Below are 18,208 nucleotides of genomic sequence, written 5' to 3'. Positions count from 1 at the left end.
AGCTTAAATATTAAACAGTTTGGTAGCATGTGCTTACTTTTGTTTGCCTTTGCTTTAAATTATGACATAAATCAATGCATTTTCAATTCCCAGGTACCCAGGCCTCTTGAGAGAGATGCCCCCACAGGAACAGCCTGAGCCCAGGGACGCAGCTGAGATGCAACCCCCACCTCAGTCTCGTCTTCTCCAGTATCGGCAGTCTCAGTCCCGTACCTCAAGTGACCCTACATCCTCCATGGGCACCACCTCCAATCACGTTGTCCCTTTCCCATCAGGACCTTACTCCCATGACACCGGTCGTGACCTCCTTAATGACAACCTTCTCAACAACCCAGCTCTGCAGCAGCTGCATGCAGGGAACCCCCTTTATAATACTGGTAGCTACCCACATCAGCCACCAGCTCACTCTACCAGCCCTCCTCCCTCCCAAGTCAAATACCTTTTACAAGAGGCCCAGTGGTCCCACAGCGGAGCTACATCAGTGAGCCCACCTCAGCAGAACCACCTGTTGGGGAACCAGGGCCATAACCTTCCCTATGGACTTCCCATCATGGCTCACCCCAGCAGGCAGGAGCAAGTTCACCTGATGCAACTTCACCACCAGCAGCAGCAGCAGCAGCAGCAACAACAGCAACAACAGCAGCAGCAACAACAACAGCAGCAACAACAACAACAACAACAGCAGCAACAACAACAACAACAACAACAACAGCAGCAGCAGCAACAACAGCAGCAGCAGCAGCAGCAGCAACAGCAGCAGCAGCACCACCAACAACAAAGTCAAGGTCCAGACCAGGAGTCCTACCACCCACTGTCCCCCAGAACATCAGCAGCCACAGCCCTTCAAAATGTAGATGAGGTAAGCACTATTCATTTATGTAACTCTCTATCTGTGATTTATTATTTCAAAGAAATGGACAGTAGACCATACCTGGTTAAGTAAAATCTTGATCTTGTAAATACGTCTTTGAGAAAATATAATTTGCATCACGTTTTTCTTTTCCAACGAGAAAACAAATATTAACCATTACAGGAACATAAAATAATGATTTTGATAATTACCAATGCTGTTAATTTAGGGTATCTGTGGCATAAACCTTACATAGGGTGGTGGTCTAATACATTTGTTAGGCACTGTACATTTGATAAGCTGATTTTCAGTTAAACGACTCGATTCAGTATCACATGGAATTTCCTATATACTAATGCCCATGACTATGCTTTCATCAAAAAAGTGAGCACTAAATATTAATATAAAATATGTTAATATAATAATAAAAAAATTGAATTGAAGTGTTCCATACAAAAAATAAATAAACCTAATGCTTTTGCGGTCAAGCTGCTGCTTCTAGCAACTGAAAAATAACTTTACGGTAGTTACATAAAATCAATTCAGTCATGTAATATACGTTTGAATTTATGTTAAATCCAGTTGTACGATTCTGATTTGATGCACACTCACACTTAAGTGTCAACTCTTCACAAACACACACAGTCTGTATTGATTTATATGCCAATATAGAAATGGATAAACTGAAGAACTCATTTTAATGTGTGCAGCTTAAATACTGAGGATTCCATCTATGACTGTCTTGCTAGATTAAATATCTCACTCTTGCGTCCTTTTGTTGTTTTCCATCCTCACTGTGTATACAGTATGAACCTAGAGGTCCAGGTCGGCCACTCTATCAGCGCCGCATCTCCTCCAGCTACCCGGATGAACCGTCTCCAGCCAACACCCATAACGCCCTGACTCAGCAGTCCCAACCTTGCACATCAGACCACCAGGACCACTCTCATCCACACATACAGCATCACCAACACCCACATGCCCACTATGTTTATCCCTCACATGAGTCCTGGCCCAGCAATGGTGGGGGTCCGGGTCCATTCCAGAACATTCCATGTAATGGAGCCGGCACACTTGCTCAGCACCGGGACATTATGGGTAGGTATCATTAAATTTGCTGTTGTTAGGAATTATTATTATTATATTGTTATTATTTTTGTAAGTTTAAATCTGTAGTGTGTAACATAAACCTTTAAACAAATGTTTGTTATAGTCAAATGAGTCAACCGAACTGCGCATAAGCTCATAAAATAAGCTCAAAAATACTGTGGTGCTGTTTAGATCTTATGTTGCCCAGTGATATTCTCACACTGCACACAGGAAGTAATACATTTTATGTCAAGACAGGTGGAAGCAACAGCACTAGCGCTAGTGAGACTGCTGCAAACAAGTTGGCATATAAATGAAAACACAAAAGTGCCCACACAAAGTTACAGACGAGAATTAAATTTTCAGTTCAACGGCTTTCAGCTTCTTGCCCCTGCCCACCCCTGTGCTGCCGCTGTTTACACACAAATGCTCCCTCAGTCCGGTCTGATAGTATTGCTTGACAGATGCCAAAGACCAAACAGAGGCAGAATAAAAATGGCCAATAGTGATGCACTGTAGCTTTGAAATCATGGCTGTAAAATCTACAACTTAAATGTTCACTCCAAATTTAATTTGCCTCCCTTGTCTTCTTGACTCACCTCTCCATGTCCAGCTTCCAAGGCCCTTCGTCAGACGGAAGAGCAGGTGAAGGCTGAGGTCACAGCAGCACAGCAGACGCACCCACACTCCCTGAACTCCCTTCAGCACCTTGGACAGTTTCCTCCTCTCATGCCCAGTAACAAGCAGCAGCAGCAGCAGCAGCAGCCGCCGCCGCCACAGCCGCCGCCTCCACAGGCTCCTGCAGAGCCAGGCCCGGGCGCAGCAAATTTAAACAAACCACCCACCATGTCCTACGCGAGTGCCCTCCGTGCTCCACCCAAGCCTCGAGCTGTTCGCCCTGAACAGGCCAAAAAGAACAGCGACCCTCTCTCTCTCCTTCAGGAGCTGAGTATAGGAAGTTCAAATGGTAGCAATGGGTACTACTCTTACTTTAAATGAGTGTCACCTCTCCCATGTAATATGTGATTAAATAAAGTAATTAAAAAAAAAAAAAAAAAAAAAGCAAAACTTTCTAAAAAAAAACAAAAAAAACAACAAAAAACTAAAAAAACAACAAAAAACAATAGTGCAAAGTGCATTTACAAATTGTTTATATCAGTAGGTTTGTTTAATGCATTTTGCTTCATTTTAACTTTTTATTTGTAAGTCATCTTTTCTCCCATTTCACATATCTGTCAAGAAAATAAGTATATATAAAGAATGCATTACTGGTATATATACATACTCATTATGTATATATGAATATATACTTATATTATCTACACTTGTATATGTACGTAATGCTAAAAAAAGTTATTAAAAAAATTTAATTAAAAAAGGAGACTTGGTTGACCACTTAGCTACCTGTTTTTTCCTCCCCCTTACTGAAGGTGTTGTTTGTTTTATTTTTATTAAGTACATTGAAGTTTTAAAATTTTGTATTCCTCAGTTTTGAGTGGTTGTTAAAATCTTGATTTTCAGACTGCTGTAGTCTGATAGTGGTAACGGACAAAAGCTGAGTGGTCAACTGACGCAGTGTATAGAAGTAGATACTTTTTCCTGTAATCTGTACATATAAAGAAACTAAAAGACTGAATTGTATGCCACAGGCATGTCCTTAAATTCCTGTACCATTAGAGCATTTGCATTATGAATTCATTTTCTCTTTGTTGGCTCCTGATCCTTAACCCTTTCTTTGACCTGAGGGTCATCTTCAGTAATTTTTAGTGATTAATGTGATTTATTTACTGAAGAAAAATAAAACGGATGCCGAGAGCATATTTTACTTTTCACCTATGCCTCATCAGCAACAATAAATACAGTTTAAAAATGGCAGAATAGCCACAGCCCTGTTGTTCCTGCTTTGGTTTGCGTTAAGAACCAGAGAACAGCAGACTTCACTCTGTGAGCTCAAGCTCTCCTGATTATACCGCTTCACTTGTGGCAGACACTCAGTCATTTTATTTTAAATCTGTCTTTGTTTCAGTTTATTTCTTTCGAGACTGTCATTATATTGTGGCTGTTGTTTCTCATCTTTTGTCAAATGTGGTGACAACAATGTCTTCAAGGTTTTTTTTTGCTTTTTTTTTGCTTTCTTTTTTTAAGTAACTTCTCCTTTTCGTCTCATTAAGTTTATGTTTTGTGTTTGTTTGCTGTACTCAGTGGTTCGTGAAAGTGAAGAGAGAGTGATGAGGTCAAAAAGTCGCGTCATGAGTCTAGGTAAGTTGAAAGCGAGGGTGTGATCGAGACTGCCAGTCAAACACTTTTTAAACACAATGAATTTTAGCTCGTATATTAACTGTATAATATATACCCTGGAATTTGAAAATGTTTATATAAAGAATTTTCTGGGTGTTAGTTCTTTTTGTCTTTTATTTTATTGGAAATGGTCAAACTGTTGGACAAACTGGTTTCCCCAGATGTTTTACATCAGAGATTTTCCTACTTTGTGAGATGCATTTTCAAAGTTGCCCATGTATCCTTTCCCATTTTCTCTGTGTGACAATCTTTGAATCCCAGATTAATATGAACGTTCCTTTTTGCTCCCAGTTTCACAGATGTGTAGATCATTTCCTATAAAATATGAAGTCAGAAGCACATTCTTGTTCTTGATATTTTCTAATCACAGGGCATTAAAAACAAACTGTAAGATGAATTGGAAATGTTGTTGAGGTCGCTCCTGATCATTCAGAAGGTTAAGTCATCGGTTTGTAGACTGGTTAGATCTGATTGATACAACGACATTGACTCTCACGCTCTTTAATCCCAGTGAAAAAGTGGCAGCCATGCCTTTTTAATCTGCTTTAGCCACATAGATTTTTCTCTTGCATCTCAATACACATGAATTTCACTGGAAACAGTCGTCCAGTGCTTAATTCTGTTACATGTAGTTCATTAACTGTGAAAACTCCACTGCCCTGTTTGCAAGTTAATCTGATTGTAAAACATCATGGCTCCCATATTGTAGTCACTCAATATTAATTAAAAATGGAAAAAAGCAAAAAAAAAAAAAAGCGTATACCCCACAGCTAACTAGTAAGATGTGTTCTGAACAGTTAGCAGAGAGATTTCTACACGCATTGGTTTTATTTTACGTTTTCACATTGTAATTCCAAGTTCTGGATTTATTTGTTTATTTTTCTATGTTTATTATTTTTTATTATTATTACTATCACTTAGCCGAGAACAACACATACTTGTAAATATGCATTTTCTAGGTATTTACAAACGAGAACTTTGGGAGCGCCTCAATTTTGTAGAAGCTGCTCAAAGAAGAGGTATGCCCTTTTTAATTATGCAAATTCATGAGAAATAAATAATTACAGAAATGGACAACAACCCAACTTTTAAAACATTTTTTTTAAACTGTGTCTGGTTTGACAAAGAGGAGAATTTATGTTGCAGCTGTTGAAAGATGACTAATTCACTGTACATGACATGTTTTTAACTACCTGTTGCTGGATTTGTCTTTTTCTGACCACTTGACAGCTGTACAACAATCAACATGGATTTTTTTTTTTCTCTCTCTTTCATTGTGAAGACTTTTTAAATTTTCTTTCCTGCATGTTCAAATAGCCTGGCTGGATTTATCTTTGTTTTTATCAGTTTGTATTGATTTGTGGTTAAAAAAAAAAATCAAAAAACAAAACAAAAAGGAAAAAAAAAAACACGCTTTTGTTCAACAGACAGAGTCAAATTTTGGCATATTATTTGATGTGTACGATAACTTGTGACATTATCAACAAAACGTATAATATTTTACTAACATGTCAATCAAATATGTACTGGTCATGTAAGTTCTTTTTTCTTTTCTTTTTTTTGTTTTCTGCAGTTATTAAGCAGGGCCTAGAGCTGAGGTTGCTCCCTGGTGTGTGTTCAATTTCCAAATCTCTGTTTGTTTAGGGGAATCCATTTTTCCAAACCGCAGTCGTTGGCTAATCTCTGAAGTCGTGCAATACTAATAGTTCACCGCTTCGTCAGCTACACTTTTATTTATTTTGAAGCAGAAGAGATTGAGCCAAAGACATTTTACATGCATTTTATTTACAGTTTGTTAAAGAAATGAAGGGTAAATCGACTCTTCAAAAATGAAGTTTTATTTCAAACGTTTCACCTCCCGGTATTGCACTATGTATCACCGTTTTTAAAGTCGACATTTTCTCTCCTTTTTTGAAGATCGCAAACACCTCGTGTGTGTGTGTGTGTGTGTGTGTGTGTGTCACATGGAAAGGGAGCAACCTTTTGCCCAGCCAGTAGAGAGCACTGTGTTCAGCCTTTTATAAACGCCACATCTCTTTCCCATTTTCCGTTTGCTCTCATCTGTTCTTCACTTGCTGCAGTGAATTAATGGCACACCTGTTCCCTCAGCCTCCCAGTCCCATTGGCTCCTCCCTCGTGCAAAGTAATGAATAGATATGTTTTACTCTTCTTCATTTCAATTGGTGGTGGTTATAATAAAAGATTTAGACTGTGTTTAAAAGGTTTATTTTCTCTTTTTTTATTATTTGTTTCTCTATTAAAGTGTTTTTATTGAAACGTGTTGAGTTTGACGCCTTTTTTTTGGACGGTTGCTTTCGATGGGTCCAATGCCAATAGTTTTTACATGTCATTTTTTTATGTTTAAATTTGACCTAAAGCATTGACTTCAGTAGCGTCTTCTGTCACTAACATCCTCACTTTGTTGTAACGTAAGCAAAGGAAGGTCGAGCACACAGTGATGTCAGAAGAGAGACGGATGTTTTCTGAATCAACCTTTAATGTTCATCACAAACACCCTCACACACACAATCTACGCTAACTTAGATTTCTGTTTGATTTCATGCTAAGTGCAACCAAAAAAGCCAAAAAAAACTCGGAACAAAGAATACAGTAAGCTCACGTCAGCGTTTGCCAATACTATACTTTTACTATAAATGTTTGTTTTTGTTTTTCGGTCAAAATATCACCAAAGTCACAGTTGAGAAAAAAGACATGTTTATAAATAAATCAGTGAATTAGCATGGACGACTGCAGCTCTCGCCGACAGCTGCTCAACTGTGCAATTCATTCTCTAAACACAACAGCTTTACACAGACGGGTCAAATACATCAACTCCGAAATTGCTCACTAACATACACAGTGTATAATACATATGTATACATGGTATATACAGTATGTATACATAGTAGCACTTATTTTGGGTGATGCAAGGCAAAGTCAAATCATTTGGTCCGATTGAGTGACGGTTAAATACAACCACAGCATCATACGGGGAGGGAGCAGGGATTTCTTCTGTAATTTGTTTACTAAAAGTGTTGCAATTTTGACCAGAATGTATTTCAAATAACCAGAATGATGCAGTGTTTCTCTTTTAATTCATATCGTTGTGTTCTTTGTTGTGATGTCGTACACCACATGTAGCTGAGGCGTCGCAGAAGTTGTCCTGCTTCTCAAACCCAGCTGGACCTAAGTGATTTGAGCTTTGCCTTGCAGCACTGGTCCACATTTTTAAAGCTGTAGCTTACCAGCATGGCCATTCATTCTGTAGACAGTTACATGCAAAAGTGAGTCAAAACGACAAAATGACTGACGGCAGTTAGTATTCAAAGCCGGGTTAGGGTTACTGTACATTTTACAATGGGTCAATATGTTTATTTTTGTTGCTTTTCCTTTATTTTATTTATTTTTCTCAATTGGCGTAAGTTTGTTTAAAGCAGAGGTGTCAAACATGCGGCAGTGAATTTGTTAAAATTTCACATCATGATTACAGTCTGCTCATAATGTGACTAAATGTGTTGTGCAGAGCCACTGTGATCTGTACGTTGTGTAAATGGTAAATAGCACTTGTTTTTCTTAAGAACTTTCGGGTTTCCCATACTACGTTTTGTAAAAAGATGCTTCATTAAAAGGGACACATTTGGAGATCTTCTTGTTTATCGGTTATTTTATGGTCTGGCCCACTTGAGATCAAATTGCGTTGTATGAGACCCCTGAACTAAAGTGAGTTTGACACCCCTGGTTTAAAGGCTGAGCTGGCACTTTGTGATTGTTGGTGCGTCTCTAGGTCACAGCTTGTTGTTTACAGATGATGACCTTGTGGGTTTTTAAGCGTTGTCTTTTTTTTTGTACATTTGATCCATACTCATACACAGTAATATGTACACACAACAATCTGTGACAATGAACAGAGAAATGTTTGTAATCAACATGAAGTAAAAGGCCGCCTCTGTGCACGAGCTGGAACTGAACCTTTTCCAGCACCATCAGTGCTGTGCTGTGACTGTGGGTGTTTAGCATTCAGCCTGCCACATACACACACACCTGCTCCGTGCTACTGTTTTGCTCTCAAAGTTCTATTTTAATTGGATATTTATCTATTTGGGTACTAAATGAATTTAAGTAAACCTATTTTCTTCTGTCTTCCTTATGATAGATGACTCCACGGCTGTTGACACACAAAGAAATCATGTAAATATCAAACATAAAACAGCACTTACATTAAACTTGGGTTAACGTTAACTATGGACACAAAACACGGAAATCAGTCAAACATCTTTGGTTTTTTCAGATGATAAAAAATAAGTTGTTAAGAATAAGGAGCAAAGGGGAGCAACACAAAGGGCCGTTTCAGGTGTAGTACCATTTCGCCCAGCTCTGTGATACAATGTGTTTAACGCCACAAGTCACATCTGAGCGCTGGTTCTCCACCGTGAATCAGACGCAGGAAGGCGGCGAATATTGGAATTGTGTATATGACGCTCCGTGTGGGTATGCAGGACAAAGTAAACATTTAAAACTCCAACCAAAGGACAATATTCAGGTTGCTGTGTAAGTGTTGGGAGGTAACATTTTTCCATCATGGTTATTGTCCATCCTCACCAGAGCCAGACTCTGACGGCGGCCATAAAAAGGCACAGTCGCTCTGCTCCCGCGTTAGTAAGTCTGTGTGGCCATCACTCTACTTGATCCGGCTCAGCATCCATGCAAGTCTCCCATGGATTCCTGGGCATATGGGGCATGGATAGGAGCAGGAGGGCAATGCCAGTGAGGAAGAGGATGACAAAGCCAGAGCACGCACAAGCAAAGGACCAGGAGTAGTAGTATTCGATCCAGATTGTGTCCTCACTCTCAATCATTCGCTTGACTGACTGACGCATCACCTCCAGTGAGACAAACATGCACAGACCTGGGAAAGGAGGAGAGTTGTGTAAAAACCTGGTTTTTCCAAACACTACATGTAAGATTCTGTGTTTAAGTGGACTCACCTGCAAATGCAAAGAACATGCCAGCAGGTTTGAGGAGGTAGTCTCTTCCTTTGCCCTTACCAGTACACGATCCCACCAAACAGAGACACCCCAGTATTATAAAGCCCAGACAGAAGATGGAGATGGCAGCAGCGGAGATGTTGTACTCTGAAATGAAAGAGACCCCAGTGTGTAATTTACATGGTCCATGTCAAAAGACCATTGGATTTTGGAGGAAATTTGTGCAGTCGTTGGTGTCGGGTCCGGCCTAAAGGATGGGGTGTTCAATCTCTCTCGTTGAGCTACTTAAACAAATTTGGGAACAGTCTTCAGCAGCAGATTACCACATATATTTGTTAAAGGGCCGTTGCCCAGGGCAACGGAACAACACTGAAGATCTATGGCAAAGAAGAGCAAGTTTTTTTTGTTGTCTTTGACAACAGTAGAATCATTATTATATCGGTTTTGATCTTTTCCAGGACTTAGTCTAACCCTAACCCTACTTTCACTTCAAAAATACACTATCTGACTCTTCTTTGGTCCTGGCGCCGACAGATAAGCTGCATTTGTGAGACAGGAACAGAAGCTGGCTTGTTTTTCGGAGAGGTAGAGAAGATGTAAGGCCTTTGATCTGCCGCCTGTTTGCCTGTGAACATGCCCCAGGGAGAGGCGCTCCTCTGGGGCAGAGAGCCTTCATCTTCTACTGACAGTCGACGACAGACCGTATCATGAGCACTCTCGCTGTGAAGCTCGTTGGCTAACTCAGTCTGAAATTCAGAATCAACATCAAAACGATACCACCAGTTTCTTTATGGGATGTGATATGATGTGATATGATGTGATGATGTGATGTGATGTGATGTGACGTCAAGCCCCGGCATCTGTTGAAATCAGACAGTCCCGCAGTGGCACAGCAGTGTTTATGCGACATGCGTCATTTGATGTAAAATGTCGTAAAGTGTCCTTGACTATTCCGTTTTTAAAACACTTGTGTTCATTTACTTATTAATGGTGAACTCACAGAGGCCAGTGACAGATAGCATTGCTGTGTATGGATGAGTGTGCCTGTGGTGACACACACACACACACATCTACTATGCTCATTACGTACCATTATGGTAAAGCCAAATGGCTCAGTCAAGAGTGAACAGCGCAGCGGGGAACCTCGGCCAGCGCTGCAGTCGTTCCAGTAAACTATAGAGTGTGTGCCTCAAGGGCTGGCTGTCAGCACTGGCTGTGTATGTGTATCTTTGTGAGGACCAAAAAAAAACAACAACGTATAAACTATAGGGCGTGAGGGGGGGGGGATTTGTGTGTGTCTGTAAGACTTCATGTATGAGTCTGTTCACATTTACACCTCATTAATTGGGTCTGACAGTGCTCCACATGTGCTCTGCCCCCTGACGCACATTACATGGAAGGCCTGTTATACAATAATGGGTTAACTGACATAAGTGCTTCTGTCAGGGTCACTGAGGCCAAGGAGGAAGGAATGACGTGTAAATGTATGTACAGTATGCACAAAGCATCTCCTGCACTGGTCCTAAGGTAATGGTAAGTGAAACACAGCTCTTGTGTCAGCAGCACACACACACACACACACACACACTAGAATTCTGCCCCCAAATGGTGTCCACCATGTGAGAAACAATCTGTAGTTTCCTTATTTCTTTGCGTATTCATCTAAACCGTACCCTGTTTGTATGTTTGCAGATTTACTCACTGGATGGCTCGCTTTGATGTGAAGAAACTAAAATCCTAATGGCCTGCATGCACTCAAATTCAAATATCAGTCCCCAGAGTCAGAGCTTAGAAAGACAACTTTTAACTAACTAACGAAAAGACCACTCCGGGTCAAATGTTCTGGAGTTTTCTTAGTGATAGTTTTTTAATATTGTGCCTTCTCTGGTGTTTTATTTATTGGTTCAACAGTGTGTTTTGTCATTGACAGATGGTCAAATGCGCCTGCTGTGATGCCGTCGACTGTGCTGCGGTCTGAAGTGAAAGATGAATGAAATTCCACAGAGTCCACAGAGGGCAGCAGCAGCAGCAGCAGCAGCAGCAGCAGCAGGTGAGGTCAGTTGGGAAACTGGCATGAAGCTGTTTTGAAGTTGAACTTTACACAGACTGGGATGTGCTGCCGTTCCAAAGAACATATATATATATATATAAAACACATTCATAATTAATCCCCCCCACCCATTTTCAGAAACCTACCTTTTTGTGTTTTATATTCAAATATCTCACTTTCCTGCCCTGGAGTGAAGTGCCCGAAGTAAGTGCAGTTTCCCGCTGTGGAAAAAAGAAAGGAAAAGAAGTTAAGCCGAGATGAAATCATGTTTTTAATCCTCTTTGTAGGCTACACAAAAAGCAAACACACTTCCTATGATCACCTTGTAAAAGTTGCTGTCACTAAAATGTCAGGAAATGCATTTTGAACAGGCATGGAGCAGCATTATCATTCACTGACGGTCATATATGAGCCCACCCAATTATTCTAAGTCACACACTGACCATTGTTTTTGCTCCGTTTTTGGGGGGGATATTTCTGGCCTTAAACACTTCACCATTCAGCACCAATCTCTTGTCTTTTACACCGAATCTATGTTTTCCATTTCGTTTTGTTAGTTCACAGAAAACATATCAGACGTAACGGCCACATGTTTGTCTTTGCTCTGTGTCAGAAAGTCTGCCCCACACACGCGCGCCTGCCCGGGCACTATAATGGCTGAGCTTGAGCTCCACCTGCTGTGGTTCACATGTTAATATGGTGCTTTAATGGCGCACTTCACACAGCATCACATCTACCTCTCGATGTTTTTCCAAAAGCGTCTCACAGATCGACACCCTTGGGATAGAAATATCATCAAATGTCCACTTTGTGAGACTCATAAAGTGTTATCTGTTACCATTAAACCACTTACGTGATGTCGTGCGGATTCCTGCTCTGCATTTGCTCGTTTAGCTGTCAGAGAGACAAAGAAACTGTTGCAGCAGACGTCACACTCAATTTTTACTGGCTGAACGAGGTGTAAAACCTCAGGGATTTGAGCAGATGAAGTCAGACTGCTTAATGTGTGTTATCAAATGGTGGTTGGAGTTAAACTCTTTGATGCTTCGCCAAGTTTAGCAACAGTTGAATCCAGCTCAGTGTCGTGTCATTTGTCTTCCCTGGGTATAGTGCTTGGTGTCCAAATGTGCTTAAACTCTATATTGTTGAAATAGACAGGCTAACACTGGGCTAGGCTTATTATGTAGGTTTGGATGATATGTATGATATGATATGTATAAGCAGGAGGATTCATGTATGTAACACCAGACCTCCAAGTCCCTTCCTCTCACACAAAGTCAGGTACATGTCAGTGATCCTGGTTCTGCTATGACGTCTCACCGTGGGACATGAATGACATGCTTTCATAATATGCTGTAGTGCATGGTATCGTATCACGGTAAGAGCTCGATGACGCATGATGGGAGGGATAAATCATTTTGCCCCAGAAAGCCTGGAAATAAGCCGAAGGGATGTCAGGGCGGCCATTAAATGAAATGACACGGGGTAATTATATGAAACAATGAGAGAAATGGGAGAAATGAAGTCAGTGTTCAAAGATCAAGCTTTTAATTGCTGCGTGCTGCACTGTGTGGACCCACATACAGTAAAAAAACAAAAAAAACATGTTTTTATGAATGAGGACAGGGACTGGTCATCAAAAAAAGAAAGAGAAAAACAAAAGGGCTGTTACTAAGCAACAAGCTCCACTGTCTTTCACTGTGGAAGGCACAGATGAGGATGTTAGAGGCTCATCAACTCCTGAGCAAAACTGAGGAGGTGGAAAAATATCTTTGAGCCTCATTCATTTCCCTCCAAACTGCTGAATATTCATACTGTTATAGGAATGCTTATCCACCTCTGTGTTATCCTGCAATGAGAAGCAATGCAACTCTTTCAACACCATAGACGTGTTGTCTAAATGAGATTACATTTCTTATTTGGCTTAAGTGGAGCCGATTAGTATTTATTGGGAGCCAAGTGTGTGCTCACGGTGCTCATTGTCTGTATCAAGTGGGTTTATTCCCACACGTGACTGTTAGTGTTGTCTCATCGCTCCATATGGAGAAGCTTCGACAAAGAGGTGAGTACAAGCCGTCGGGCATTAATTAAGGACCACACACACGCACGCACACACACACACACACATACAGATACAGACACACTTTAGTGATGGTCCTTTCTCTGCCTGGCTGTGTTGACAAGCCTGAGCTCTGTGAAGCCTCTTGTCCGTCAACTTTCCAAATATCAGGTGACTACACTGGATTAGCAGTGTCTGTGTTGTCGCATCAACGACCATTGTTCTCTATGTTTTTGATTCTGATATCAGTTGAGCTTCGTACATTTAGGAACTCATACCATAATTATCAGGCTCCATATAAATAATCCTGGCTGGAGTCATATTACACATATTCACACATTCCTATATAAGTGAGTGTTAAAGACATCACTGGACATGCCTCAGCCCCCTTATAAGAAGCCTATCTCAGGGGCACTATATCACCTGAGTTCCTAAGGACAAAATACCAATGGTTCCACTTGCGTTTTGGACCACACAGCCCCTCCCCAGCATTTTGCAATTTGAGCAGCTACATGAGTCGCACAGAAATGGGAGGCTGCAGGAGGGTCTCGTGGGAACAGTTCTGCGGGACAGCAGGCCCTCAGAGCTATGCCTAACTCTTCCAGACGGCCCCATCACTCAGAGGGACACTGGCCGCGTCGTAAACACTCCAACTCTCGCGGCGTCCAACCCGAGACAGCTGAGTATTTACATGGCCTATATTTATAACTACAACGAGTGCTTGCTGAGCAGTTTGGACAACATTTGGCCATCAGAGCACCGAGTTCAGAGTGCTTGCGATGTCTTTGAGAATTAAGCATGAGGCGAGCCTTGCAACCTGATCGCTGAAGAGAGAGGATATCTGCAGTCGCTCAATTAACAGTTTACAGCAGCTCAGAAAACCAATGTGAAAAACTCAGGGGTGATACCATCTAACCTGATACAGCATCTGCACTCAACCTTAACAAGTCGCCTCATATTTTCCAGCTCAGACTCTCACAGAGAGGAGGACCTGCTCACGTACTGCTGAAGTCCTGCTCTGGATCAGAAGTTGACGTCTTTTAAGACATTTGGCATCATCATAAACAATAATGTTCCTCTCCAAATACAGCTATTAGGCCTGGGGAAACAATCTACTACATGTATTTATATCAATGAAGACTATAATATGATCTTATATATAAAAAAGATCATATTGATCTATAGGGAATCCTGTTTTTTTTTGGAACATGTATAGATGCATACGTCTGAGGCCAACTGGGCTTGATCATCTCTCATTCTACTCATCTCTTCATTGTCAGTAACTGCTTTACATCCATTTTCTTCAGTTACAGTCAAGCAGCACTAAGAGTGTCTTTTATCATACAACACAAACAAATACTACTACCTATGACCTGACCGCATTAAAGCAGCATTATTATTATTGGCTGTCGTGGAGTAGATATTCAGATTATTCACTTAAGCAGCAAAGAAAAGTGCTGATAGAAATGTGTAACCCACTCCACTTATAATTACTATGAATACTGACTCATTATCTCATCATATGTATCTTTTTATGGAGTCAAAGAAAGACCTTTTTTATCTACTGCTTTTATAATGAAGCTATAGTATGCTTCTGACTGGTGATGCATTTGCTTGTTATTTACTGATAATAAATACTGTGTGGACTGAAAAGACTCTAATTTCCTTCGGCACGTGCCTGTGCCGTTTAAGGCTAAATGTGTTTTATTTTCACATGTTGAATTGTTCATGGCTCATGTGCCACATGTTCATTGAAAGTTGGTTAAACGTCAGTTCACTACATTCAGTTAATTCTTTGATAACGATCAGGAATCTTTGGGACCAGTGAAATGGTCCATGTTAGTTCACAGGCTGCTTGTGTGGGTCATAAACAGGTGTCCGTGTTTTAAGGCGCAGCACCAGTTGTCTTCTCTGCAGGCCTCTCTCAAAGAAAAACAGTGGTAGAGTCCGCTGATGTGGGATTTTGTGTTTGGGTCAGTGGACACCTGCTTTGTTGGGACTCTGCAGCACATGCCGATCTATGAGTGACAGTTCATGGACGTGTTGGGGCGTCGCCTCAGAGGTCTGGTCATGGAAGCTGTTGCTTCCACCGACATCCTGTTGTTTGTCTAAAGAAGGAGCAGAGAGGACTATCGACCAAAATGACTGAGGACAGTTTTCGAGTATTTTAATACCACTGACAATTTAAATAAAAACCCTGCGCTTTAAATGTTTATATATACTATCAGACCTGATTGAGGGAGAGTTTGTATGTATACAGCAGTAGCCCAGGGTTGGGCAGGAACAAGAGGCATTTATCCCGTCAAACTGCAGGTTTTCAGTATTATACAAACCTTTTGTTTCAGGGATACACCAACCTGTTAGATTATATTAGATTAGATAAACTTTATTCATCCCCTTGGGGAAATTCAAACATCCTATAGCTCAAACTGGATTCATATAGACACAGAACAATACATCCAACCATGAAAACGTACAGCAAAAGTCTTAAAAATATCAGAAAAGACAGGACAATACAATGTTACTGTTGCCTCCGTCCGTCTTGTCGTAAAATAAATCACTTCCTGTTTGCAGTGTGAGAATGTCGTCGGGCGACACGAGATACAAACACTGTTATACTTGCGTTGTGTGGAGCTCATTGACTTGATCAGCATTGTTTGAATTTATTTGACAGTCGTGTGTATCTAACGGACTTTATAAATATATATATGTACATATACAGTATATTGAAAAGTTACACACCACAGTTTTAAGTGTGCTCCCTGGGTCTAACGATGCAGAGCTCCGGTGTCGTTACCTTTGGTTTCAATAGGATTTTGAAAGGACACACACACACACACACACACACACACGTAAGCAAGATCATTCTTTTGTTTCACAGTGGGAGGGAGTTTAAAATGTCATATGACTTGCTAATGGTGATTTCATCCCGACTTCTATTCTTAGTAGCCTCCTAACACATGAGCACTGGGATGGATTGCAACAGGGCACCTCATAGTCTCAGGGCAACAATATTCATGCATTACACGACAACACATTTTGATCCAGAAAGAAAAAACAGGAGGATTCTGCTCAGATTTCCTCTTACCTTCAGCCCGACTCATGGGTCCGCAGCCTCGTCCCTCCACAAAGTTATCCACGCCCATGAAAATCTGCTTCTTGCACAGTCGCCACAGGCCAAAGTGAGCTGCCTCGCAGGTCTCATTGACTTTGTCCACCCGTGGGCTCAACACTGCCCAGTGGTCCGTTACCACGGCTGTGAATGTGCAAGCCATGCCCACCAGCAGCACAAAGATGGCAATCTTTATCTTGGTGCTCTTGTGCATGTTTTCAGGTGGTGATTATTTCTGTTCAGTGAATGTTCCTCCTTAATTTCAAAAGAAAATAACTCGTTATAAATGGATTTTCTGCAATGTGGACACACGGGTCTGTGTCCCAGGGGCTTCGCTCCTCAATGACTGCAGCAATTGTCCCAGAAAAATCTCCTCTCCTTTCCCTAAGACCGGTGCCGTGTCTTCACTTGTCACGAGTCTGTGCCTCTGGTTCGAAAGGAAAGGGGGCCAGACTGCTCCTGTCCTACTTTCAAGTCCCGGTTTCCCCACTCACTATGAGTGGCTACAAGTTTAGACTTTCAGCTGTTGAAGTAGATCAGGAAAGTTGATGACCAAATCAACTGTCTGCTGTGGTGGGCTTGGAGACTCCTGCATGTGTTGGTAAGTGTTTTGCTTGGGGCTGGGTGGGGCAGTTGGGTACTATAAATGTGACAGATGAGTCAAGTTGTCAGGCTGACTGCTTATCCTGTTACACTCCCAGTGGGTGGAAATGTGTAACTTGCTAAAACAAGTGAACTCGCAGCCTCCTGTGATCCATATTTACACACAAGCTGAAGCATGAAGCATTGTAAGATTACTTTTCCATACGCCGCGTTTTCCATCCATCTACAGCGGCTGTGCTCACACTCATGCCTTGTCCCTGTAAACTATTTATAAAGGGAAAGTGGACCTGTTTATAAAGAGCAGCGGCAAGGCTCCAGCTGTCAGAGAAGAGAGGAGTTTCTCCAATTAAACAACTCTGCTTTATTTATTTATGTCACGATGCTCTCTAAACACTGTGTCTAAAATGTTCAATCTCAATATCTGTCTTTAGTATTTGTGCTTGAACCTCTCACGAAAGTCTTAAAAGGTGAAACGATGAAGGGCATTCATGTCTCTCTATACAGGAAGAGTCTTTGCTGTGCATTTAACATTTGACAAGTCAGACATGAGCAGAAGTGGATGTTTAGAGCCATATGCAGTGTGGTTTCATTGTTAATGTCCAATGTCATGTTAATGTGTGGTACTGTGGCCATGTGTAGGGACTGTCTGCAGGCGTTCAATGTGGAAGGTATGGAGGTACTCTCATACAAAGAGATATAATGTGAATTTTCTCTGTTTGCTGTTTAGAAAGCTCTGTGATTTAGTTTGAAGTACTCACTTTCACATTACATGTTGCATTGAGCTATATTTCATAGAGAAAAAGACAACTTCACTTGATGATGGTTTGGAATTGGCTGTGGTAACCCATTGTGACGCCATCCTCAGGTTTATTATCTGCCATTTCAATTTCAACTGGAAGGTTGTGGATTCCTGGCTCTGCTAGTCCACATGCCGTTATCTCCTTGGGCAACACACTTAACCCCTTAATCCACAGCAGCGTGTGTTTGGGTATGAAAGACGTGGGATAGAAAATGTGTTGCGCATAGATGCACTGTATGAAAATGTGAGTGAATGGCAAAACTGTAGTGTCAGCTACAGCCTTGAGTGGTCATCAAGACTAGAAAAGTGCTATATAAATACAAACCATTTACCATTTATATTCAAACTGACTTCTGATTGCAA

At 41.1% G+C, this 18,208-nt stretch overlaps 2 protein-coding genes across 2 annotated transcripts in view; one reads left to right on the top strand and one right to left on the bottom strand.

Annotated features, from left to right (window-relative positions):
* The window catches only part of helz (helicase with zinc finger), a 39,465-nt gene extending 32,622 nt beyond the window's left edge, over positions 1-6,843 (top strand). The window contains exons 31-33 of the mRNA XM_058641497.1: positions 94-859; positions 1,657-1,948; positions 2,553-6,843. Of these exons, the coding sequence (XP_058497480.1) occupies positions 94-859; positions 1,657-1,948; positions 2,553-2,938 (1,444 nt within the window). The 3' untranslated portion in view covers positions 2,939-6,843. The remainder of the gene's footprint in view (positions 1-93; positions 860-1,656; positions 1,949-2,552) is intronic.
* A 1,244-nt stretch (positions 6,844-8,087) lies between these two features.
* On the bottom strand, positions 8,088-17,039 carry LOC131467532 (voltage-dependent calcium channel gamma-1 subunit-like). The gene is made up of 4 exons (XM_058641498.1): positions 16,420-17,039; positions 11,419-11,493; positions 9,223-9,369; positions 8,088-9,143 (listed from the first exon to the last, which is right to left on the bottom strand). Exons 1-4 carry the CDS (start codon positions 16,655-16,657, stop codon positions 8,911-8,913), a joined length of 693 nt encoding a protein of 230 aa, XP_058497481.1. The 5' UTR covers positions 16,658-17,039; the 3' UTR covers positions 8,088-8,910.
* Positions 17,040-18,208: the final 1,169 nt, after the last annotated feature.

This window comes from Solea solea, chromosome 10 (assembly GCF_958295425.1).
Source record: "Solea solea chromosome 10, fSolSol10.1, whole genome shotgun sequence".
Lineage (NCBI taxonomy): Eukaryota > Metazoa > Chordata > Actinopteri > Pleuronectiformes > Soleidae > Solea > Solea solea.
Note: the sequence above shows the minus strand (reverse complement) of the source record. Positions and strands in the feature narration are given on the sequence as shown.